The sequence below is a fragment of the Xenia sp. Carnegie-2017 genome, unplaced genomic scaffold (assembly GCF_021976095.1).
Source record: "Xenia sp. Carnegie-2017 unplaced genomic scaffold, XeniaSp_v1 HiC_scaffold_2, whole genome shotgun sequence".
Lineage (NCBI taxonomy): Eukaryota > Metazoa > Cnidaria > Anthozoa > Malacalcyonacea > Xeniidae > Xenia > Xenia sp. Carnegie-2017.
Genome location: NW_025813482.1, coordinates 6,134,066 through 6,161,601, shown reverse-complemented (window position 1 = coordinate 6,161,601; position 27,536 = coordinate 6,134,066). Strand labels below are relative to the sequence as shown.

General features: G+C 32.5%; 2 protein-coding genes across 3 annotated transcripts in view; both read right to left on the bottom strand.

Moving 5' to 3' along the window:
- The window catches only part of LOC124440117, a 32,365-nt gene extending 23,796 nt beyond the window's left edge, over positions 1-8,569 (bottom strand). For both annotated transcript variants that reach the window (XM_046990443.1, XM_046990445.1), the window contains exons 1-9: positions 8,158-8,569; positions 4,710-5,165; positions 4,169-4,222; positions 3,902-4,086; positions 3,363-3,576; positions 2,586-2,996; positions 1,900-2,039; positions 1,312-1,461; positions 279-414 (exon numbers count right to left, since the gene is read on the bottom strand). In XM_046990443.1, coding sequence (XP_046846399.1) covers positions 279-414; positions 1,312-1,461; positions 1,900-2,039; positions 2,586-2,996; positions 3,363-3,576; positions 3,902-4,086; positions 4,169-4,222; positions 4,710-5,165; positions 8,158-8,212 — 1,801 coding nt within the window. In that variant the 5' untranslated portion in view covers positions 8,213-8,569. The remainder of the gene's footprint in view (positions 1-278; positions 415-1,311; positions 1,462-1,899; positions 2,040-2,585; positions 2,997-3,362; positions 3,577-3,901; positions 4,087-4,168; positions 4,223-4,709; positions 5,166-8,157) is intronic.
- Positions 8,570-10,125: 1,556 nt separating this feature from the next.
- Positions 10,126-27,244, bottom strand: LOC124439697 (vacuolar protein sorting-associated protein 41 homolog). Its single transcript, XM_046989977.1, is given in 39 exon segments — positions 10,126-10,366; positions 10,540-10,634; positions 10,719-10,798; positions 11,386-11,430; positions 11,503-11,558; positions 11,737-11,758; positions 11,761-11,779; positions 11,911-11,985; positions 12,217-12,278; positions 12,948-13,023; positions 13,288-13,352; positions 13,960-14,014; positions 14,105-14,182; positions 14,570-14,629; positions 15,259-15,309; positions 15,512-15,553; positions 16,084-16,180; positions 16,307-16,354; positions 16,478-16,533; positions 17,770-17,841; positions 17,934-18,035; positions 18,348-18,429; positions 18,558-18,619; positions 18,781-18,837; positions 18,976-19,029; positions 20,229-20,290; positions 20,417-20,537; positions 20,715-20,753; positions 21,207-21,265; positions 21,456-21,540; positions 21,688-21,769; positions 22,936-23,000; positions 24,461-24,577; positions 25,655-25,720; positions 25,797-25,862; positions 26,321-26,395; positions 26,575-26,658; positions 26,729-26,899; positions 27,172-27,244. Coding segments are annotated over 38 exon segments (2,589 nt in total). The 5' UTR covers positions 27,208-27,244; the 3' UTR covers positions 10,126-10,366; positions 10,540-10,589.
- Positions 27,245-27,536: the final 292 nt, after the last annotated feature.

Here is a 27,536-nt window from a genome sequence, read left to right as displayed (position 1 = left end):
AATTGTAAATAAATGCGACTAGCATCATGCGTCTTTTACTTAATATTTTGGCATGATTGTTTAATGATGAAGTATTTCCTTCTTTAAAAAGACTATACAGTCCTTATTTAAGAAGGCTATATATTCTTTATTTAACAAGGCTACACATTCTTTATTTAAGAAGGCTATATATTCTTTATTCAAAAACGCTACACATTCCTTATTTAAAGAGGCTATACAGCAACTTTTAAAAAATTGACGAAACTGTAAATAGTTCTAAAATTATGTTAGTGACTCACCGCTTAGACAACCGTATACTTCAAGACGAACACATTTCTTTTTTCCTTGTGTTGGAGTAACTCGAATGTATCTAGCAACAAAAGGTTGTAACTCCCGAAGGAAATGTGGCTGATTTGATGGCACACTTCGCAATCCCTAAAATCATATGTTAAAAATAATTAAAAAATCACAAAGACTGAAATATCTTTGTCCAATCTTTCAATTATCATGACGTCAACTGAGTACAAAATAATTTTCATTAAGCAGCATGTATGATTGAGAAATGTACAGAAGCTAAAAGAATAAAAAGGCACGAGTCAATACATCAAGCTTGGACTGGCCTCATGTGTCATACAGCATGGTTCCCTACTGGGAAATCAAAATGGGCACATTATTGAATAAACCTCCATGATATCAAATGGGTCTAAGCTTGAAGGAATAATTTAGTTTTTTTACTTGTGAAATTAGTGTCAATTATCGAAAACAGTCGAATAAGTTTAAAGCAGACAAACAGGAAATAAACAACAATAGTTATAAGCAAAAAGTACTCAGGAATTGAATGTGGAACATGTTCTGGACCAACGTCAAAGTTATCAAAAATAGAACGACTTCTCTTTTTTAAAACAATAAATTACTATAGGACCTGTTCTGAAAGAAGGGTCGCCCTAACAGACGGGTTTAAACTTTATAAAATAAATGAAAACCGACCTTTATATCAATGGCTCTGAAATTTGTAGCTACTTGTTATGAATTACATTTTGTGCAAATTGTTGATTATAACAATTGTTGATATAAATTCTTCAATTTTTTACACTGCAGAATACAATAAAATCTTAATTTAAATTACGAGGAATCATTTTAGAGAATCTGAACTCTTAAATTCCATATTTTGTAACAGTTGAAATGGAAAAACACCCAATGGCAATTGTAGCAAGTCTAAGCCTAACATATACATGCAAAGTTAAATAATTGAAAACATATCTCAAGACACAGTTAAGGATGAAATCAAAAGTGGGAGGAAAAGAAAGAAAAGAAAACTGGAAAAAGACATACCTTGCACATAGAATTTAATTTTCCATATTTCTTGAATGATTTTCCATTGTAACCGTATTTAATGCAATATGACGTGGCAAGGCCTTGTACAGCAATCTTTGTAATTTTGTAATTGGAGCCAAGATCAATTTGGAGATAGTCTCCCTGAATAATTAGAAAATACGTTTAAAATATCTAAATATATCATGACAAATTCAGTGATAAATAGTCTATCTATATTCTTTAGATGTGGTCCAACACTTTAAGTTCTTGTTCAATTTAAATCGAATGACATTTGGGAACCAAACAAAACTATGAAAGTATTTACTTTACTTCGGATGAAAAATCTATTTTTAATGGGCGTCATTGGGAGCAAAGGCCTGCGTAAGATACTTGTGTTATTTGTTATCATGCATGTTTTATTTATTTACAAAAATCCAGAATTAATGCTTCGTTTTAGAACCTCTGGTTTTATTCTTGGACACGATCCTTATCCTATCTGTATTCGTACAAGGAAAGAGGGTAAAATCGTTCCACACACAATGACGAACTCCCATTCTGCATTACTAAAACAATCGTTATGAAGACGTCAGAATGTAACTACCTTCTTTTAGGACACCATTCATTTTGATTGCGGAGTCGCGCCATGGTTGGTCCTTCCGACAGACTTTTAAAATTCTTTGCTGTAATTTGCTCATCACTAATTAGACCGTTTTCCATTCCCAGAGGTTCATCGCAGTCAAAAATTGCTAATCAAATACAAAATTTTCAGATTCAATGAGCACTTATATATTTTGATAAGAATAGAACATAATATAGATTATATTGCACTACAACTCCTAATTTCCATGATAAGAGTGAGAGTCTTAAAGACTGGCATACGACACAAATTTGTCGTAAATAAAAATCCCTATGGATTAACACGTGTTTCATCACCTATTTTATATTAAACGCTCTGCTGTAACATCGAGTACTCTCTATATACGATTTCGTTCGCAACTGAAAAAGTTACTTGGATGTATGTTATTCATCTTTTAGATGCCTTAACAACATATACATAGATATAATATTGTATTTTATACAAAATAATTTTAAAATTCTCTTTTGTTAAATGCGGGATTTTTGGTGCCTCTTGATATTAAAAGCAACAAAAACATTCTCTAAAAACGTAAAAGGCTTTGAACACCAAATTATCAAGGAGTTTTTATGAACCATGTCTGACATAAATACATTTGATGCACGTAGTTTATTCACAGTCGAGAAAGAAATTTCAAACAGCAAAATACAAGACTAACCTATTGCGCGTTTGCAGATGAATCGTCGTTTTTCTGAACACATTTCTTTTGTCCACGCTCCATCGGATCTCATTCCCATCATCAAAGTACAATCCTTCCATGGTTTGTTCCCGGATGTGTTTGCAAACCAATTTTCATAATCAAATTTTGTATTGTCCGTCCATTTGTAAAGATTCTCTGACTGTCGATCATTTAAACCAATCCATACTTCCGATTGGGCAATCAAATTGACTTTTGCAGTAAGAAAAGCTTGTTCACTCTCGCTATGAATACTTGCAAGGGATGAAAAGTCGCCGATTGATTCACAAGCATGTTGTGCGTCAGACCAATTCTTTAATTGTGACTCGAGCAAGTTGAATTGATAACAATTATCTTCGTACGGGTACCAATCGTCAGGACAACCTTTCTTATCTGCTCATTATCAAAATGATTTTTAAACAACTTAACAAATAATGTGAAATACAACAAAGGTCACTGAAATCGTTAAAATCGCAACAAATCAAAGTAATTGTTATATCTTCATTAGCCAAAACCTTAATTCTCGTAAAAAACACTATGCTTTTATGGTGAATTGTTTTTCTTTTCTAGTGGTACATAAATTGACAAAAAGCATACTGTGCAAAATAAATTTTATATATCATCATGAAAAGTAAACGACTTTTACATGAGCATGTTTTTAGTTATTTCATTTTATTTACAAAGCAAGTCCTCATAGAAGAAAACATTTAAAATATATGAAAATATATGAAAATTTGTTTTCAATGAGACTTTCTTTACCTCCTTCCTTTTCACAAATATATTGTTTGGTTACGTAGCATGCTTCATCATTCCAAAAAGCAGAAAGCATACCACCATACATTTCGGTACACCTTTCTCTTCTACCACCATTAGGCTCTCCGACATTCCAGTTAGTATAATTTGGAGGTGCATTAGTAAAAGTCCATTTCCAGAGCCCATCCCTGCCAAGCTTATTAAGTCCAATCCAGAAACGCTTGATAGTAAAATAATGAAACAAAGCATTCTATATACAATATACAAACTCAACGCAAAAGACTTTTTACAAAAGATTATACCACAAAATTCATAGCAAACCAAAAAATCTTAAGTAGAAAGTTTTAATCATACATGCATGCTCGTCGGCTCATAATTATATATTAGCATGCAATCACATTTTTATTCAAATAAATCTATATTCGCGTCAAATCAATCACAGTAAAAAGACATATGATTCTACTGTTTCTTTAAATGAGTAAGAAAGGAATTCTGACTATATTAATGAGAACATGACAAAACGTTTAGTAACAATGCATTCTTACTGAATAAGCCTTGCTCCTAAGTTCACTGTAGAAATAATCTTGTTCCTCTTTATCATCAATTATCAACAAATGTCCACCCAAATTAACACAGCCCTCCTTTGCCCCGGACCACGATCTTGAAGTTTTTATAAACTTGTAGCAAGAACTACCAAAAGCTTTCCATCCCCTTTTACAAGTAATGTTAGCTAAAAAGATTAATAATCGACCACCATTTAAAACAGATATTAAAGTTTAATATATTAATAAAAGTATTAAAGTTGAACTTACTTGTCGCGTAAACCTGTGTCGGAATGGTTGGGAGAGTCGGAAGTACCATTTTACCTGTAAAGAAAATTTTAGTCGGTGCTTCTAATTATGTATCGATACGATAACTATTTTTATACGAAAACCAATGCACACTTGGCACTAAAATGATGCAACATTGACAAAAATGTACGCATTTCACGTTCCATGGTCGTAGCTAAAATATTTTAAAAGATACATAATTATCTGAACATCTTTCTCGACTAGCATTTGCTGTTTTTTATATAAAACAGAACTCCGGACGCATTCTCGACAATAAATACTAAAAATATTTTAAGTGAACACCACTGCATTCAACTTTGTAATTTCATGAAATTCAGGAAGCTCCTTGATGCAGTAATGATGCACTATTATAGTGGCATAGCCAACCCGCCATATAGAAATGGTATGTAGATATGTAGAATTTTTTAGAAATCTATTCTTTTTACAGTTAGTTAGCATAAAATTGTTTACACAGCATTCGACCAATTTTGCTGACTCAGCTACGCCACAGACTGACACTTACCTCTTTCCCCTTCACATATAAATGATCTTCGATCTTGGCAGTTATTGTCATTCCAGTTTCCTGTTCGGCTATATATTTCACCACAATCTTCACTGTTGAGGTAATTATTCGGCTCACCCCAGGCCCATTTGGTAAAATCCGCATTGTTTCCATCCACCCAGATCCACTTCCGGTTGTTTCGTTTTAATCCAAACCAAAAGATATCCGTGTGGTAGGAAGCAATCTTATTTGCAATTAAAGTGTTTTCAGCTTGCGAGTTGATCGAAAGCAGATCACCACCCATTTTTACACAGTAAGCACGTGCATCTTCCCAAGAACTTGATGGAATAACACGTGAATGACGTAATATAGCATAGGAAGTATTTTCGTCGTCAAACCAATAAGGCTGATCCAGTCTTTTTGGATTATCTCCACCTACAGGATTAATTCCACCTATTGCGGTAGTTGGAGATAATCCTGTAAAAAATTATCAAACACAAAAATCAGATGTGATAATAGAAAAAATTTACTTATAATTTTTGATTTAAATATTTTTAAGTAATTGAAGTATTTTCATTCTTTTTGACTTTTAAATTATGATCGTGCATAATTTAAATAACTAATTAATATTATTTTTATGAATTTATTTTTATAAACTCATAATTTAGTCTCATACAAAAATATTAATAAACATTGTGCAATATTTACGGTTACAACGAAATGCAATATTTGCGGTCAAAGATACATCAGATGAAGTCATGGATTAAAAAAATCGACAAAAAAACTTTGATATAGCTTTTACACTTCAACCTATGAAACATTGAACCATTGTTCAACCCATGCAATCATGCTGTAAATGAACATTGATAACAAAGCGGCCACTACATGTGCATGAATATGCTATAACTACAAACAACATTTTCACATTGCTGATTACTAGGAAAATCAAAAACGATGAGTCGATATTCAAAAAATTCGTGGCATTGCAGAAATAGTTCAGTAGCGTCGTCAGCTCAATAAGAGAAGGAGGATTTCATTCATAAAAACATGTTTGGCGCATAACGTTCCTTTGAAATCAATTGTTTCACAGGAATTAAACATGAATATGTGAATACTGTCCCCGTCACATATCGAGCATTTGACGCCACTGATGCAGCAGGTAAGTAGACGTACAAACTCGATAGGATTGCATTATTGAACGTGATAGCTAATATTTTACCAATATGATTATAGTACTATATACTTGTAAACTTCTAATACTTAATCGTGTGTAAAATAACGTTAACTGTTAAAGTCCAGTCCAGGATTCGTAGAAACAGTGATGTAAATCCTGGGGAGGTTGTACGCCCTTTTGTTTGCAAATTAAGTCGTCAGCCCACAATCTTGAGTTCCAAATTACGCCTCAGCGGACAAATAAAAAAAGCCTTTTTCTTGTTCGGTCACGTTTTGGTAGTGTGCAACCCTTTTCCTGGGAGTGAGAGAACAATGGAATGCTTGCCACGTTGGATGAAATTTGCATTGTAAATAATAAAAACCCTTTGTTACAATCATCCAACATGGCGGTCATGCGTAAATTGCACACCAAGAATTTCAAAAAACAAACTTAAATGGCTGCGCACACTACAATAGCAGATTTGCAAACGCTTAAAATTATTACTTAAACTTGGGCGAAATAAGTCAGAAAATGTAACCCTAACAAAGTAAAGAAAAGGCGCATCCATGCTGAGCAAATCCTGTCTTATACTTCAAATAAAAACTATTTATAAACACCAGGTGTTTTCAAAGATGTTTTCTAAACAAGGAACGTATCACATGCCATATGTGTAATCTGAAATTTTTACTTAAATAGCTGATGTAAGTAAACGCTCAATTGCGGAAGAAAATTGAGAGGAACACAATGAAACGAAGTTGGTGGAATGGTTTATGACCTTTCACAGTTAAAATCATTTTCTTTATGAAACAGTAAAAAATTTAAATTGTTGAAGAAGCAAGCAAACTTAATGACTTTTTGTGGGGGCGATTCCCTTGCGCATTCTTAGTTCCGTCGCTTCTATAACGAAAAACCCTTATGATTTAGCCACACTTTTTTAGGTTGATAAAGCCCATAAAGGTTCGGTTAAATAATAAGCTGAGGTTTATAATAAACTAAATGAGAATAATTAATAATAAACTATTCTTACTACATAATAATAATTTAAGCTTCGTTAAATAATAGGCTAAATTTTTCATCGCTTTGATTATTTCAAATAACATAATCATCCTGTTTGGTCGCAGGTCACAGTACTAATGATGCTCTATTTATCCAGCGGCGAAAGGCTGAAGCCAAAAGCCCGGGCTTTCGAGAGGCCGGTTGTACCTAGATATATTTAGGTTTAAGTTTTTGCCATTCCAGACTAGTCAAATGTTCTTAATTTAGGCCATTTATGCTGTTGAAAACAATACGATCGACTGTTCAAATGTACGACGCTCAGAAATCATTAAGTATAGTGGGTTCTCGCAGTTTGAACTTTAAATTTATTTCTTATTTTTGACACTAAAAGCGAGAGTTACAAAAAAGCTGGGAAATGCAAAGGCAAAGGAGTGCAAGGAACACAAATGCCATCAAGAGACTGAACTTAGTGGGAGTAATCCCCGTAGTTAATAATCCGCCACTTTATTCATCACTATTCAAGTTTGAATTTGATAAGGAACTTTGCCAATATTTATACATTTTCATCATGAGAATTGTTTTTCTTGCTGCAAAACTGGACAGAATTTGAAAACAAAATAACTTAACAGGATAAATTTGAGCATCCTTCTCGCATAAGACCAGCGTTAAAGCGTCATGGTTGATATTATATGCTAAAAGTCTTACAGATTTTCATCAAATCACTGTTCAATATTGATGATGACTATCAACTTGCTAACTCATGGAGGTGATTCAAAGATTTCACACATGTACAAAAATCACCCGTACTTTTCGTGTTTCACACTTCAGTTACAATTCCCCCCTGACAATTAATTCATTGTAAAGTGATGATTTGTTTGTTATGACTGTATTTTCTGACTTTTAGGTGAAAATAGGTAACAACGTCCTATTTTTCGATGATTTTAAAAATACACGGCTTGGAGTAGATTTCTGGCAGTAATTCACCATAACTGTACTTTGATATTTCAATTGTTGTTGTCAGATAACGTGTTTCTTACATGCAATTTCCTGGTATATTTTTCTTAGAATAGATTTGAACTTTTCACTACAAATAATCTGCAACTGCAGTTTTTTATCATTTTAGGTAATGAACTCAATAGTTTAGTTTGAAAATGTGAAATTAAACACACCGTCTCCTACCACTATTCAAAGTGAAATTCTGTGATATCGATAATCATTTGATTCTTGCCAACTTTACTTCAGTTTGAAAAATTTTCTCTACGAGATCAAACACATGCAACAACAGTAGAAATAAAAAGAAATTATGAAATGTTTGCTTACCTTTCACCAAATTTATCGGCACAGCCATGAATAGAACCAACCAATACACTGCCATTGCGTTGATGAGCCAAATACAACACAGCTAATGTGAAATCGTAGAGTTGTGATGTTGAAGACACAGTACTTTTCTCACCACCAAACTGTTGAAAATTCAATTTACATCTATCTATATCAAAGGAATTGTTATCATATTATCTAGATTCTAGACGTTTGTAATATTTTGTCGAAACCTCGTGCAATGCTTAAGAAGCGTAACCAAGTAGTAATATCATAATTATAACGACCGGATTGGACAAGGATCGTATCAACCGTAAAATTAATGTTGAAGTTAATGCAAAAGTCAAAAATGCAAATCAAACACGATCACATGCTACACAACTTCAGCATTCGGGATTAAATGAGCCACCTACTCTAAGCATTGTATTTATAAATTCTTAACTCAGGAAATGTTTCAGTGAATCAAATTTCGTCGTTTCATCTCTATAAAGATTAATACAATCTGACGAAATAAACAATATAAAGTATAAGATTGCTAAATTCACACTGACATTTTCAGGGGGGTCGAGACCAAGGGGGTGTAATAGGAATATTTTTTAACAAAAATTTTTTAACGAAGATGGCTGTTTGTTATGAACAATAAAAATTATTTACATAAAGCAAAAATCACCTCTCAGAAATGCTTCCTCATTTACAAATCAAAACAACGAACTTATGTAAATTTTCAATTTTGTCGAGTGAAGCTCTCGAGTCTCTAGAGGAACAGCTAACTCGACAAGTCCTTTTTTGCGCTATCAGCCGGGGAGTATTTAATACACTTAACTGGCCAAAATATTACAAAAGCCTAAAAGCAATGACAACGCCATCGCACATAGAAGACAATAGCTTAATAATAAAACATGAAGAAAGTGATAGCTTTAGTGTGCTGTGTGCACCGAGAAAACTTTCTTTTAATTCAATTAAAAACAATAGTTGAACTTGACTGACCTCCTTGAAGTCGTTAATTCAAAAACGCAAGCTTGAAGTTAAGTAAAGCGTCGCAGCAACTTTTCTTTATTTTCCGTTTTGGTGAAAAGCTAGTTTTAGACAAATATATTCAGCTATACAAGAATTAATGAACAAAAAGTTTCGAAAGTAAAAATCATGCACCAGAATTGTATTCAATGTTTTACATCATAAGAAACTTTGTTTTGGCAAATTATTGAGGCGAGTAATTGATTTCACTGTTTCACACATCTTAGTCATTGCCTTTAAACTTCGAAGTTGATAAAGCATCTGCTACACCTTTAGGCAAATCGAAGAAGGTATTTTTGATGTGGAGACCATTTATTGCTATATATTGTTCACATGGTTTAATAGAGGTTAAGCATCTTGTTAATCAGAGTTATCAAATGAAAGATTTGGAGTGCTTTCTTGATTTCTATGAATAGAATTTAGGGAGTCATGAAATATATTTAGAAAATATGAAGCAGGTTTAAAACGGAATGAAGCCGCATTTAACAAATTCATGTTAAGTAAATCTAGAACAAATATACGCATCAATACCGCTAAAGATCGAGCTATTGGGGGTAAGACTTAAGGAGAGACGTTGTTGTAACACGGGAATTTCATTTTTTAGCAATGAAATGATCGTTTATTTATTTTGCAGAAAATCAAATAAATATTTTAATGTCATTTCGTTTGATAATCTGTATAATTAGGAAACAAAATACGAGCGTTGTTGTTCAACACCCCCCGGAAAGTTCACACTATGTATGACTAAGTCATTTGAACTTCAATACCCCCCGGAAAGTTCACACTTTGTATGACTAAGTCATTTGAAGTTTCGCCATTCACCACACTACTGCTATGTTTCTATAAAAAAAAACAAGGCAAACCTTTCCCAACAGCTCTTAACTACCTGTATAGTAATACCTCTAAACTAACTAGCTTACTATTAGCTCAAATATATTATCAAAATTAAGGCAAATGGAAAAAATTGAGTGCATGGTTCTTAGAATGCTAATGCAACGACCAGTTTCAAAATTGCTACTGTTTTCAGATTAAAATCAATGAAAGACTATAAGATTTCAAATTTGGAGATCAAAGTATAAATTATGGAAAAATTTCTCCGTATCAACTAAATCTTATGATTCACAAACATTGTCTGTGCCACCATGTGTATTAGGATCACCATTTATTGTTGTGCCACCATCATCACCATATTCATAGCCTGCGTAAAGGAGAATTTTAAGATACCACTTTCCCTTGGTATTTCCAGTTCCTGTTAGTCAAATGTTATTTTACGTGTAAAAACCATTCGATTTTTATTAGTACGTCTTGTGCAAGAATTCGTCCCATTAAATTTTTCAAAATCAGGCATACACATTTACTCATCTAAATCACCTTCAACCACGGCTTGTATAAATCAAGCATGATATTGCTTTGATTCTTTCTTACTTTGACCAGACAGGTGGTGAACATATCTGACAGTATAACTCCTAAAAGCAAATAAACAACCCATAATATTTCAATGATTTTTCCAAGAAAGTTCACTCAGTTATAAAAGTTGGCAAAAGTGTAACCTTATCTTTATGAGCTAAGCAATCCACATGGAAAACTTGTTTATCGAAGAATACAACAACTTTAGATGCTTGACGTTTATCTAGACACATAGCAACTGATACTATTAATGTGAAAATGTACTAAAAAAAAGAAACAGCCATGCGGATGATGATGGAATTAAATTGTCTTTACAGTACGTTCGTATAAATCGAACTTTAATAAGAAATCATCGAGCATTTAATATTGTGCTTTATACTTGCATTTTTCTGACGGCAAAAAAAAGATGAGCTCTTTTGCTTTCCATCGATATGTTTTTCATTGCAAGTCAAAAAACATTTTTCCATCGTTGAATACAATTATTAATTCAACGTATGATACAACACAGAGAAAAACTCGCTGTTTCATTTGCTATTGTGCGAAATGGCAGTAAAACCTTTATAATTTTATACATTTCCCAATGGTGAAAAAAAGCAATTTTGACCTGAAATTTTTATTTTAAGATTACTCGTTCATTTCTGATTATTATGAAATTAAAAACTCTACATTGGAAAGCTGAAGAGCTCATCTCTTTGCTTGATAAAAATAAAGAATAAAACACAATATTAAACACACGATATTATATCAAAGTTCGATTCATTTTTTTGACACACATGCATTGTACGTGAAAGAAAGCAAGTCATATTATACCTTGCACTAGTATGTTACCATGACAACTGGAACATGTCGATGACCCTAGACGATAAAAAATGTATATACTGAAGATCAAGATTGACACAAAGAAACATAGTTTTTTAACATGTATACCAGAAACACAAATTCCTTTTTGCCTTGTTTTCATAGCTCGTTGCAATAACGAAACACTATACAGGAATATAAACATGTGAATTACGTAGAATAACGACAGCATATGATTAAATAAACTAAATTCTATCATGTAGTATCCCTTTGTGGTATAACATGACCAAGCATGTACCGCTAAAATTCCAGGAAGCTAACAAGATCATAATGTTTTAAAAACACAAATGATGAAAATCTCACCTGTCTTTTACTAGGATCTTTTACAACCCTCTCGAAGTGATATCTTTAAAAGAAAATAAGCTGAACATACAACATATACCATATACTTGCCAACAATAAATCTTAATAATATAAACTAAAAAATTTAACAAAATAAAGTATTTCAGTTCATTTATACGGGAAATTATACATTACTTGTAAATTATAGTCGTGCAGAATTTTCACAAGCGAATCGCGCAAGCCTGGAATTTTCATATTACACGGTATCCTCTATTAAAATACGTGTTAAAAAAATTGTGTGCTTATGAACACATTCAACAAAGTTCATAAAATGGTAATGACGGTGACTGTAAAATATTTTGAAGTAACGGTTGGTAGGGTTATACAGACTTTGAAGTTACGGTTGGTAGGGTTATACAGACTTTGAAGTTACGGTTGGTAGGGTTATACAGACTTTGAAGTTACGGTTGGTAGGGTTATAACATTGTCTTATTTTCTTACTTTGATAAGTTTGATCGGATCAACATGTGTACCAATATTGTGTAACAAACCGGTAATGAATTCTAAACAAAATAAAAAAAAGCTGTTTCGATTGACCATGACATTTACCTAAATTTACAATGAACGAAATTCTACGCGTTAACAAGAATTAGCAACATAAGCAGCAATAAATCATTGAACATTGGATAGAAGGATGAATAATTAACAGGAATTAGCAACATAAGCAGCAATAAATCATCGAACATTGGATAGAAGGATGAACAAACGAATAATTGTAAAGTGGTAGCATATTATTGGGTGTTTAAAACAAACGAAAACATTTTTCATAGTTTAAAACTATCAAAAATATTTACGTTAAAGTTATGGCAAGTACACATGAAGATAGCGTGAAAAGAAAATATCACTTTTGCCTCGGATACATTGGTGAAACAAAAAATGAAAAAAAACCTGGTTTATCTAGTGAACATGTAATAAAAAAACCTGGTTTATCAAGTGAACATGTAATAAAAACCTGGTTTATCAAGTGAACATGTAATAAAATACCTGGTTTATCAAGTGAACATGTAATAAAAACCTGGTTTATCAATGAACATGTAATAAAACCTGGTTTATCAAGTGAACATGTAAAAAAACCTGGTTTATCAAGTGAACATGTAATAAAAAAACCTGGTTTATCAAGTGAACATGTAATAAAAAAACCTGATTTATCAAGTGAACATGTAATAAAAAACCTGGTTTATCAAGTGAACATGTAATGAGATCCTCCCACAGTTCTTCGTCATCCTTTTCTTTAGCAAAATCGATCGCCTATACATGATCATTAAAGGAATATATAGTTCAATATAACGATTTATCTGCTTTGCGAGTTGCCTGGCAAGAACATTCATCTAAGTGAGTGAAAAATCTCAAGCAAAAACCTCTTGGAAAACAGTTACGATACTTCTAACATGATTATTTTACATTCCCGTAATTTATAAAATAAACACTTAAATACTCAATTACATATATTCCCATATATTCTATTTGTTGAATATTCTTTACATATAAATACAGTATTGTACGGGAACATACCTTATGTACATTGGATTGCTTGTCTATTATTAGATGAAGAGCTTCTTTATTATTCCCCATTCGCCCTGCACAAATAATGTTTTTTTTCATAAAAAATACAGAATTGAATAAAAACATCGTGAATAAAAAATGACAATTATATTCAAGAGGCTTTAAATAAATAGTTGTATATTTAAAGGACACTAGACTACACATAAAGAAAGTAGGACGTTTAGATGATAGGACAGAATGTAAGGGGTAAAATATCAAATAAAGGGAAACATATTAAAGAATTTTTTTGTTAGGGGGGGGATGGAATTATATCGGGTGTTAAGAAAGGATTTAAGCTTAGATATGGAAAGGCTTTCGTGAACAATGAGCTCGTAATCGCCAGAGGAGGAAGAGAGAAGTCAATAAAATCGGCAGAGTGAGATGTGTTTGTTATATGTAAGAAAGAATAGCATATGGTGGTGCACAAGAAAAAGGTTCTCCTATTAAGGCAGAGATTTCAAAGTGTTTTGATACTCTGGTGGGCAAATGACCTGTGTTTTTTTTGTTTTTCCACGTCGTATGAGGGTCAAACCTCACGTTATTTGCACACCAAAATATCAGAACACTTGGGAATCTTTGCCTTTTCTTGTCTATCAACATATGCTATTCTATTTAAAATAAGATACAACCAGCCAAACACACCGAGTAAAAATACCATCTCTTCGATCAATTCTCTTTGCCTGCATTCATTCAGCGCCTGTATGTTGTTTGATGTTGAAAAGTTTAAGAAAATGTGTAAGAACAAAATGAAAATAAATTCACTTTAAACACGCGACAAATCCTCTACCTTTTGCAATGGATAGTAATTACTTTTTCGAAGGAAAGAAAGAAGTCTCGGACGATCAAACTCAGCATATAGAGAGACCTTCAAATTTACAACACAAATAATACAATGAGATAAAATTTTGTTCAACTTGCCTAGCATTCACAGTTGAAAATTCTCACTGGGATAATGACAAAATAAGGTTGCTTCCAGCGAAATAAAATTTATAGAAATAAACTTCAATTTGAAAAAATGAAAAGCAAAATCCGTTATTTTATAGCATATGGTAATTGTTTTAACATCAATTGCGCTGCCTGACTTCACCATTGTGTTGCTATAATATTTGTCATAAACATAAAATGTTTGTATAAATTTTTATTTATGTAATGTTGATGTAACTTATGAACGCATCTCTTTTCAATCGCATTGAAAAAAAAGTGTGCAGCATGAAAATTAGCCTACATAAAGTGGAACACAAGATCATTTCACCTGAATTTCGTGGTAATCAATACTTAGTTCTGGATCTTTTTGAAATACTGCATCCAAGTACTAAAATCAATTTCAATCCAACATCAGTGAAGGCTTTCAGCATAATAGTAAGCCATTAAAAACTATACTTAAAATAAAATAAATCTTTCAACAATAAACTTTCTGATTTAAGTCTAATAAATTAGACTGATAAAGCAGTCCTTAAACTTAACATACGTACGTACTATATTTACTAAAGTGCGCTCTTAACTCTTTATTGTCTCCTATAGCAGATCAGCGACAGTCTCTGCATGAACCATCGAAAAAATGTTATACTACACGTAGTAAAGTACAATCATTTCATTTCATTTCCCTTTCCTGCCTCCCTTTAACGTTTTACGTAAAAATACGAAGTCTCCATAAATGGTTCTTTGTACACGCGTATTCAACTTAGAGTGAGAAAAATGCTTAACATTTCTGCTCAGACTTTACCAACACCATGAATAACAATACTTCAAAGTAAAAATTTACTCGCAATTTAAGAGACAAATAAACGTTTTCCATTTTTGTTGGCGTGAATGCAAAAAACGTTAAACGCCTTTCGCGGTGAGTAGTCCACAGGTTAAAGTCAGGTAAAAACTATGAGAAAGGAAACGTGCTTCATAAACGGACGTAAAAAATAGCCGTGCACAAGAAGCAGCTTTACTCACTGTGTGTAAGTATTCTGAGTAAGGTGTCAACTGTCGAACAACGTCATCAACCTGTCAAATGATGCATAAAAGTTCAACACTTTTTATAGATTAAAAATTTCGGGGGAAATCAATATTGCAATGTGAGAAGGTTCTGCCATGTATTTAGTCAACACAAGATTTTCGGGTAACATGATTCATCAAAAATTTCCCAAAAGTTTATGGTGGTGTAGTCGATTAAGATATTCACTTCATTTTTAGAGAATTAGCTCACCGACACTTTTTGGATGTTGTCAACAAGCATTGATACTGCTCGCTACATAAAAAGAGCAACAGATTATTTATAAAACTAACCCAGATATTCATGTTTAAGACAAGTAATGTCTTGCACCAACTATGTTAACGTTGGTGACCATAATTTCGACGATGCATATGTCACTGAAATTCCTTATTTGCAAATTCAAAAGTTCACAGAGCCAGACATTTTCAAGAACATAATTATGTATGATTATTAGACATAGCTAATCAAGTTAATAACCACTAAATACATAAATAGTTCGTTATTAAAGTTCCCAGGAGCAGACATTTTCAACAACATAATTATGTATGATTATTAGACATAGCTAATCAAGTTAATAACCACTAAATACATAAATATTTCATTATTAAAGTTCCCAGGAGCAGACATTTTCAAGAACATAATTATGTATGATTATTAGACATAGCTAATCAAGTTAATAACCACTAAATACATAAATATTTTGTTATTAAAGTTCCCAGGAGCAGACATTTTCTATGGATACATAATCACCCATGTTAGACAATAATCAGAACAATCATTCTTACCTCTTTATTAAAGTCCATGAGCCTAACAATTTTGTCAAAAATAGAATCAAACAAGTTGTGCTGATCAATTAATTCAAAGACTCCTTCATATTTCAATCTAAACAAATTGGAAACGTCAAATTATTAGAATTGCATGCTCCTTACATCAAATAAACTTTAGGAACAATAACTGATTAATTTTAATGTCTTCAAATCATCATACTACGTACGTCCTAATACTTACTCCAGATATATCGCAAGACTGAGATCGTAACGACCTTGTGAAGTATACCTATCCATTAAAAAAATCGTTTTATTACAAATTGAAAGCCATTGTACCCTTAATGTATCCTTAATGTACCCACTGTACCCTTAATGCAGTTTAAATACAAAGCATCGTTTATATTCAACTTACAATTCACCAAGACTCTGTAAAAGGATTGGGTTCTTGGGATCGTTTAAAAGCTTTTCCTAAAAAATAAAGCAATTAAAGTCAATCACAAAGAACTTTGCATGTGAACGAGTCAATGGCTCATTTTGATATGACCACTTCTTAAACTAATATAAATTGTCGGAAAACGCAAAAATTTAGTCGATTTAGTCCATGCGTATGGAGCCGCAGAAAAGTGCACAAGTACAAACACATGTATTTTATATGACGCATTTATTATGATTATCTAAAGAAACACAATTTCCAATGTAGTATGGTTATGAATTTACTGTGCATTATAAAATGACAATCGTTATGCTGCATGCATTTTATTAAAAAAATATTGTGAACAAGTGAAAAACTGTTTAAAGTGTCGTCTTTCTTTTGAAAAATTTTGGCAGACAATTTTTTAAAAAAAATTACTCATCGAACAAATCATACTAAAAACGTCTAACGTGAAATGGAGAAAATCACACATTCAAAAAATGTATAACTTTCTACTTCTTTAACATGATGTGGATTGTTTTGTTGTCCTTTAGTGCTCGTAAGGTTTTATAGTCATCTTGGGTTAAAAGAAACTTAGGTGGTGAATAACTCCGGTAGTTTGATAAGTTGATGTTATAAGTTTTCAGTGGAGAAATTCAAATGAAAAAAGTAATCAGTACATAGTTCAGTTTGTGCGGAGGAAGCGAGAAATTTAAACCTTTCGCTAGAAGATCTGGGAGGAGACGTCGCGATCATGACATGACATCATACGGGTTTGTTGAGTTTGGTTGGGAAGAATATGAGCAGGGACACAAAAGTTTTTTTTTCTTGAACCTTTTGATGTCTTTCAATCGCAGTTGTATTTTCTTTATCAGACATTTACTTCAAATGGGCAAGGTCTACTATGCAAAAGGTTTAAACTTCTCGTTTCCTCATCGAGGATCACATTCACACCTGACTTAACGTCATCGCCTTATCAAGCTACCGGATGTTTTCCCCGCGAAACTTTCTCTTACATGTCACAGAGCAAATCAAACATTCCAGAAGCATATAACATTCTATTTCTCTAACATGACATTGAGAAAATCACATGTTCTAGAAACATACAACGTTCTACTTCTGTCACATGTCATAGAGCAAATCACACATTCCAGAAACATGTAACAATCTATTTCTCTAACATGATATTAAGAAAATCACATTTTCTAGAAGCGTAGAACGTTCTACTTCTCCAACATTTAAATCACTTAAATTTTCTTTATTTTCCTAACAAACCATCACCATGTAGGTACCTTGACAGCAGCAATGATAGGTTTAACTTTATACAATTTTGAAGGCCATTCCTTTACTAATTGCTGAAAACCCTAATTAAAAATTAAATACCATTGTAAAGAAATTCGAATGATTTTCTGCCTGCTTTTTTGAACAATTTGTCAAAAGTGACCGTAATACTAACTTCGATGTCTTTTTGCAGAAAATCGTTGAGGACAATTTCGTACAAAGTACTGCTCAACTTGTTCGCGTCTTCAGGATTACGAGGAATGTACGGAGCTATTACCTAGAATTTAATTAAACCTTCAATTTTTGGAAAGTCTTAAAACAAATGGATGGCCACATAATGAGCAAAGTACGTTCACACTTTCCTTAAAACTTGAAATTGTCATTTGTTCATTTTAATAGACCAATATTACTTATTAATTTAGCCGAACTTTAAACGATGAAATGTATCGAAAATTTTAATTGAGCAGAGAAAATTAACAAATTGCTAAAAATTGATAAAAATCACTGAAACGACTTCTTATTGCTTTATCATGACTCAGTGAATTAAGTGGGCATTCGTGTGCAAATGAAGGTTAAAAAATAAACAGACCCGAAGTTGATGGGTTTTGGCAAAATTATAAACTTCGTCTTCCCATAAACTGGTGTCATTTCCGAGCACTTTAACGCACAATCTGGAAAAAAAACATCAAATAAATAACTAAAACAAACAATAAAACATAGAAATAATGCAATCTTACATCAGCATTAGATGTGTAATATTATGAACTGTGAAAACATGCGAATGTTTCAAATATTTTACCTTGCGGCGTCTTCATATTCACCTTTAGATTTCAAATGTTGCAAATACATTCGTCCAATATCCTAAAGGGAAATTTCATTACAAAATTACGAAGCAAAAAAATAGGTAATTTCGTATATTTCATTAACCTTGCGTGCTAAGCAAGAAAATCACTTTTATTGCCCATATAAACGTGCTCAGATTCTATACTCAAAACTTCGATGTTATGACATTATAAACTTACTAAATAGTTATTCCTTTTTATTATCTTCTCATTTGTTTCCACAGAACGTAGTGCTTCCTACAAAAATCACGTTAACACTTCTAATGGAAACGATCAAAATCCAGCATCTTGTTTGATAAAATTTAATAACTGGAAAACGCGTACATAGCTTGGACTAAAACTCAATTTTATCGAAAGACAAATTTCTAAACCTACATCAAACATTTTATGTTCTACCAACCAATCAATGTGGTCATCAATTTCACGTGGCTACAAGAGAGAAAACATACATTGGTCACATCAATTTCACGTGGCTACAAGAGAAAACATACATTGGTCACATCAACTTCACATGGCTACACGAGAGAAAACATACATTGGTCACATCAATTTCACATGGCTATACGAGAGAAAACATACATTGGTCAAGTAGACATCATAACGGTTACGTAGACATCGAATGTATAGGCTTTTGATACAAAAGATATTCAAAAGACAGAAATTAGGTTTTAACGCACAGTCATTGCTTAAAGATGAAGGTAATATGAATACGTAATATAAATCATATGCATTTTCAATATGTAAGTCATTGTACCTACATTCTCAATATGTAAGTCATTGTACATGCATTTTCAATATATAAGTCATTGTACATGCATTCTCAATATGTAAGTCATTGTACATGCATTCTCAATATGTAAGTCATTGTACATGCATTCTCCATATGTAAGTCATTGTACATGCATTCTCCATATGTAAGTCATTCTACATGCATTTTCAATATGTAAGTCATTGCACATGCATTCTCAATATGTAAGTCATTGTACATGCATTCTCAATATGTACGTCATTGTATATGCATTCTCAATATGTAAGTCATTCTACATGCATTTTCAATATATAAGTCATTGTACATGCATTTTCAATATATAAGTCATTGTACATGCATTTTCAATATGTAAGTCATTGTACATGCATTCTCAATATGTAAGTCATTGTACATGCATTCTCAATATGTAAGTCATTGTACATGCATTTTCAATATGTAAGTCATTGTACATGCATTCTCAATATGTAAGTCATTGTACATGCATTCTCAATATGTAAGTCATTGTACATGCATTCTCAATATGTAAGTCATTGTACATGCATTCTCAATATGTAAGTCATTGTACATGCATTCTCCATATGTAAGTCATTGTACATGCATTCTCAATATGTAAGTCATTGTACATGCATTCTCAATATGTAAGTCATTGTACATGCATTCTCCATATGTAAGTCATTGTACATGCATTCTCCATATGTAAGTCATTGTACATGCATTCTCACTATGTAAGTTATTGTACATGCATTCTCACTATATAAGTTATTGTATATGTCCTGTAGATATTTAAGTTATTGTACATATATTCTACATATGTAAGGTATTGTACATATATTCTCAATATGTAAGTGCACGAAAATACCTTGGCCAAAACAATATCCTTCGGGCTTATAACAAAAAATAATTCCTCTTCAGGCAAGGGTTCTAAAGTCATGAAGATTTGTATTAATTTTGTGAGGAGGTTCTACCAATTTCTGAATGTGTTATATAAAAATACATTACATAAAAAAGCACTTGATTTTTTATTGTAACCAGCATTGGTATACGTACCTAAGTGATAATGATTACAATCATAATTTTCAAATCCTCTCACTGATAATGCATCCATCATGATTTCTTCATATTCATCAGCATAATTAACAATTCGTAAGAGGGGTCGTGTAGCCTTGCGCTGAAAAAATATAAATTCATTTAAAAATCCTGTCGACAGCCAATGCTGGATCTTTAGAACATGAGTCGATCCAGGCTAAATGGATACATTGCTATGCATTATCAAAAATTTGAAAAGGAAGAAATTGTATTTAGAGGAAATATTTTTAAGCAAAAAACGATAAATCAGTTAACGCACCTCCTTCTTGCTTGAATTATCAAGATACGAGAGAATGATCTGAAAAACAACTTTGTGGTGCTTAATATGAAGAATACAATTATTCCTATGGTATATTTACGCAGTACAAACAACACTGGCGCTAACGTAACTCCCTTTTAATTTTGATTAATGAGGTAAACATCCATTGACTTCATGGCAAATAAAAACATTTTTTTAAAACCTATCAAAAGCTTTGATCTAAATAACCAATTGTTGTCTTGTTGTTCACGATTTACATGTAAGCGATTACTTTTCATTCACGATGTAATGTCCATGGTGTATGTCTATGGTTGTGTATTGGCTACTTTTGCTTCTATGCATGGTGGGGCACGCCAGCTTATCTACTAAGTACTGGCATCGATTTTGTAGTAAATAGCTCGCTTAATCAAAAATTTTAGATTAATTATCCGCACATGCAGAGTCTAATAGTCCTACTGTAAGAGAAATGTGGATAGCAAATTGTACACTCACCAAACCATTGCCATATGGCCCAATTCCAGAAACAAAATAGTCCGTTGGTATAATACCAACTAAACAAACAATCAAATAAAAAAATATTAAATTAAGATAAGGGATGAAGTCTTTGGCAACATATCAATAATGAAAACAATCGCTATGTCAAATATAAAGATAAAATAAATTATGTGTTTCTCCAAACTCCTATCTCAGGCAACAAGTAATATCAAAGTCAGAAAATATGTCATCTCAGCATAATTATACCTATCTCCACGTATCTTGACGGAAGCAATTTATGTTCTGGATTTTGATTGCCATTGGTTCTTACTCTTTCTTTCACCACACAAACCTTTAATAAAAACATCAAACAACATGAAAATTCATATATACAAATATGAACAAAACATTCATTAAAAGTTCAAGCATGCTCTCAACAATATCAAATTGCTGTAAATGAGATAAGACTAATTTTATACGTCATTGTTCCATGTATTACTTGAATATGCTTAGCCCAACCAATAATAAGCGTTGTGTTGTCTTTCCAAAACAAATAACAGCGGTAAAGTTCAGGTCTTGGACTAAAGAAAGAGAAAATAACTGATTGTAATTTTATTAAACAGACAAGTTCGAAGTTCATGTTGACGTTTACCATACTTCATTAAATAAGTTACTATAAGATGGTTTCAGCCCGGGAGTATCGTTAGATGTTTGTAAATGTAGATCGTCCAGGTCAATAGATAATATGACGTCATCTTTTTTGTGTGTCACACATTTCCTCTACACACAATAAGTTGACGTAAGAACCAGAGAACAAGTACGGCAAACCTGACTTTTACTCTTCCCTTGACTCTGAAAATGACTACTGCTAAGGTTGTCGAAACGTCAGTCAACATCAACAGTCCTTTTCAGGACTCTACTAACATGGACACCAGAAGAAACATCTATATTACTATAGTGAACACTATATGGCAAAGGTAAGATGATCGTTGTCATTTACTATACAAACCATATTAAAACACGCAGAGTTATAGAAGAGATAAACAACCATAAGAAATGTCTAAAATCGTCGACAAAGCATTTCATGAACATAAGTGGGGAGCTCCAATGAATGTGGAAACTAACATGGCGTTGAAGAATAGAGAGAAAAATCTGTTGAACTTATGATAGCTAAATTGATTGTCGTCGTTTGATGGATAGACAAATTATCAAAAAGTGGTCGGAACTTGACGAAGGTAAACTTGGCCTTTAGCAGAGTTTAACACATAGAGAATGTGGGCTCTCAATCTTCTAATAACACACAACACAGCTATTTACGTTTTTATGTTAAAATTTACTTTGTAGAAAGCGCTTGGTCGCTTCAGAAGAACAGTACGCTGTTGTTTCGTATTTTCTGTTCTAAGTTTTAGCCACCTATCATCCCATCACTCCCCAATATAATACATGTTTGCAACTACCACTGACCATTCGGGATTACTTATTCACCTTATGCTTTTAAGCTACGTATGTCCATACTATTCGTGATATCTATGGGTTATACGATAACGTGGGGTTAAAGACGAGTGAAGGAGGTTCACTTTAACCTTAACCAGCTTCTCAATAGACATACTGAAATCGGAGACTACTCTATCTCTACCAATGGGAAGGAAAGAAAGTCGATTGAGTAATAGATCAGTAAGAAACATAGATATATGTTAAATGTTTATACAAATCTAAATTAAGGTACATAAGTACATAACACAGATACCTATTTGGTTCTCTGCGGATGTTGGTAATGAGCTGTTTCAAGCTCATATCATAAACCTTGACGCCCTATAACAATCCAATAAATATCCGATAAATTATTAACAACGGAAAGACAATTAACTAAATTATAACTTCAGGCAAAAGTTGCCGACCTCGATAAAAGATTTTGAGTGATATTAATGATTGCACCTACGTACCCGGTCCCACAAATACCATAGGGGCCCCATGTTCACACATGAAAATTGCAAAATTGAGATTTAGAACAAAAATAATTCATATCTTGCTTATTATTCGAATGATTTTTACGTCATCACATTATGCAGAGGATATTCAACACATTGTTAATTGTTGAATATCTTCTGCATAATAATTTTTCGGGGCATCTTCAAGCCGAATCAAGCATTAAGTATTAATAAGAAGATTTATGAGAGAAAGGTTAAAGAAGACATGCAGCTAAGATATAAAATTAGGGAGAGAAGCAGCATTTTGGGGAGGGAAAGTGTGGACGCAAAGTTATACTTAATCGTAACAATGATTATAATTCATCACACATTCAATTTTTCAGGAAGCAAACGTAACTAACTATATTTTGTACAACAGAGTACAAAGAAAACATACTGCTATAAGTCAACTAAAATCGACATCCAATCTTTATATTGAAAAACAACATCGTGCAATGGATTAGCTATTTATAAAAGACGACTATGGTTTTCGTTTTTGAAGTAAATGATAATGCCGACAAAGTTTAGAGATTTGCTGATATCTCGTCCAATAGATAACAGCGCTAAATTATTAAGATGTATTGTTGTTATCTTAAATCAAAATCGGCTTTTGATTGTTTTCACAAAGAAGAACGTCCGCTCAACTTTGTAAGATATTGGAAAACTAGTGTCTAGAAACTGATATAAGGTGCATATAGAAGGGAAGATATCTTTTTCTATAATATGCAAGACATCATTCAATCTTTTTAACTTTTATGTTTGGCTACTGAAGAGCGAACAACCTCTGTTTCACTATCACATTAAATCTAGAGAGCATAGCTGCAAGAATATGACATATTTAAACAAACATTTTCAAAGTGGGACAAAAATATTTAGGGGGGAAATGACTGTGCCCCCTCACCCGGCCGTAGTTTTGTACCTGGCCATGAGTGTTTTTATCTGCAATTTGTTTCTGTCGGCAAATATTTTAATTATTCTAGTGTCAGTAGCCTCCGTAGAGCACTTTTTTTCAATTAGCTGTGCTGAATGCTTCTCTCAAATAATTTGTCAAAATCGCTGGATGAAAAGACTCTTTCGCAACAAAAGGCGAGGAAAAAAAATCTAAAACTGGGCGAAAGAGCCTGAATTGCCTGAGTGTCTAAACAGCGAAAATTCAGGGTTTAGCATAAATTTGCTAATTTTGTACAAAATTGTTCACCTTTAATCACAAAATTGCAACAGTTTCATTTTTTGTTAGGCTGTTTGGCAAAAATGACGTCATAGCCCCCCCCCAAAAAAATTTTTGCCCCGAGCCACTGTACGTACCAGATTATTTGCCCAAGCAATATAGGAGGATCGCCACTTTATGGTGCTTATAGCCCCTTCACCACCATGAAGAATTGTTGATTTATACCTGAAGAAACCCTTTTCGTGAAGCACCAACTAAACAGAAGAACCGATACGAACAACAGTTTTCTACTACAAATTTTCAGTTTTGCGAGAGTAGAGTAGGTTTCATTTACAGACTTTAACTCATTTCTTTCATATACACGAGCTTTTCTCGTTAACTATTTTCTCAAAATATTTTGGCTTTACTTTTTTCAACATACACTGAAATGCTATGTTGAAAAGAAAATGATAGCAATGTACATGAAATGCTATGATGATGAGGAAATGATAGCAATGTACATGAAATGTTATGATGATGAGGAAATGATAGCAATGTACATGAAATGTTATGATGAGGAAATGATAGCAATGTACATGAAATGTTATGATGATGAGGAAATGATAGCAATGTACATGAAATGTTATAATGAGGAAATGATAGCAGTGTACATGAAATGTTATGATGATGAGGAAATGATAGCAATGTACATGAAATGTTATAATGAGGAAATGATAGCAATGTACATGAAATGTTATGATGATGAGGAAATGATAGCAATGTACATGAAAGGTTATGATGATGAGGAAATGATAGCAATGTACATGAAAGGTTATGATGATGAGGAAATGATAGCAATGTACATGTAGGTCGTGTTCAAACTATGTCACATGTAGACAACAGCACACAACATAAAGCGAACTGTTTTAAAGTACTTTATCGATCAAATCCTTAATTTGCACTTTTTATTTCTTTCCTCATCTTTTATTTTTGAATTATATTTAAATTTGCATTTTTCGTTTCTTTCCCCGTATTTTATAATGAACAAAATAAACAATCTCCCACAAGATTGCTATCATTAATGAGTTCGGGCATGCAGAAAGATGAAAAAATAAGAAAAGAAGATGTCAAAAATCAAATTCTTTTGACATCTATAAAGTAATCAGCCATCATGTAAACATTTCGTCACCACTACACCTTACATCATATCATACTTATGATATACATATTTTAAATACTACATAGTAAGGGCAATGGCAGTGTTTTTATGAGGTAACCTGTATGTTCAATATTGCTACCAGTTTTCAATAAGGGGGACATTGCAGTATTCATAAGAGCGTAGCCATATGTACCTTATCGCCACCTGTTACGAATGGTTTAGCACTTTTTTTAGAGAACTCCGGATCCAATGCTACAGCCTAAATTAATGAAATAGTCACAGATTCTCAGTAAAAATAACATTAATGTTAATTTTTAAGTTTCTGATCTTCTTACCTTGATGGGAGTATCAAAATTTTGTTGAATGTTGTTTTCAGAGTTGTATAAGCCTTTAATCACAACCTGAATATTTCATATTAAAAATTCATATCGTTTAAGTTCAATATCTAGCATCTCAAACTCAAACTAATATGACCATTTGTTTTTAACACCATTTTCCAATTGTAAATATTCAAATTTGTCCCTATCACACTCACAATACTTGCCATGTAAATATCACTAATATTTTATCTCACCTTATTCTTTTACTTTTATTAACACGTATCATGTATCCTATTATAAATTCAGCATTGTAATTACTTAACTAATTCTCATACTGAAGCTGACTTAATGTAAGTCGAAACATTTTTATAGTAAAAAATTTTGTCATTTATTTTGAATGCTTAATTATTTATTTCATTAAAAATTGTTTGTTCTTGCTGTTAAGCAAGTTCTTACATTATGTTCATTCATATTATATTTACCAAGAGACGTGTCATCATTTAAAAAAGTAAAAGAAAAAGGGTGAATAAAATCCTTACTCTTCCATCATCTGAACAACTCGCAATAAAGTCCCCATTTCTGTCAATACTGATTTGATTCACTGTTGTTGTGTGCTGTAGAAAAAATAATTGCCTTATTACACAGAATATGCAAAATTAAGAATTCCTTCATACATATAGGATGCAGGAAAGTTAAAATCATTTCAAACTATGCGTTTACAGGAATTATCCATTACCAATGCACATCACATATATCATGGCATTTTGTCAGGTATATTTTAATGAAAACTTACTGATGGAAATTCTTTGTCACAAATACGATTTCCTTGATGATCAAGAATATGAACTACACCGTAATGGGTTCCAAGTGCCAAGAACTAAGCAAAGATGTCAAATTAAGAAAGATAAGACGACAAATTTGAGGTAGAAATGTAAATTCTAACAAACCTTGGAATGAACAGCCATACAGCTTGCTGCATCTTTTGTAAACAGAGTTAATACTGTATTACCAATTCGCTCATACTTCAATACAGGTTCTGTTTCTTCTTCTTCTTCTTCTTCTTCTTCTTCTTCTTCTTCATCAACATCTTCATCATCTTCACTGCTAGTATCCTGAAGCAACTTTAAACGTTTGATTGCAAATTGCTTTCAACTATTGAATTTTAACTTTATAATTTGATGGACGATTGAAAAACTAGCTCAAGATTTAGCTTTATAACATCGATTAAGTCTTATTTAGGTGACAAACGAATTTAACAAATTCGGCTTTATATATAAAAATATATGGTTATGATGTAAAAGCAGACAATGGTATAATAAGCAACATCAAATAATATAATCAAAAAAATAAATTCTACTAACTAAATTAATGATATCTTTTGGTTTATTACCTCAGACATTTGATTCGTTTTTACAACATCCGCCATCTTCAATGCTCAGGCCAGGACTCCAGTATGACCAGTATGACCCCAGTCAGTCTACACCTGGTCTACCCCAGTCTACCCCAAGTCTATCCCAGTCTACCCCAGTTTTGATTTTAAATTTAAAGTTCACCATTTTTTCATGTCTATCAAGTTCTATCATGTTCAAAACGAAAAAGACAGAGACGGCGTTGACACATTTCCAAATTCAAATTCACACACATTCTTCAAAACTATATTTTTATTCCATGAGTATCTGCACACAATATAGGTATCATAAATTGACACAAGTGTTTGCTGAAAACGAGCAAATCAAATTATGTGTTCCGTACATA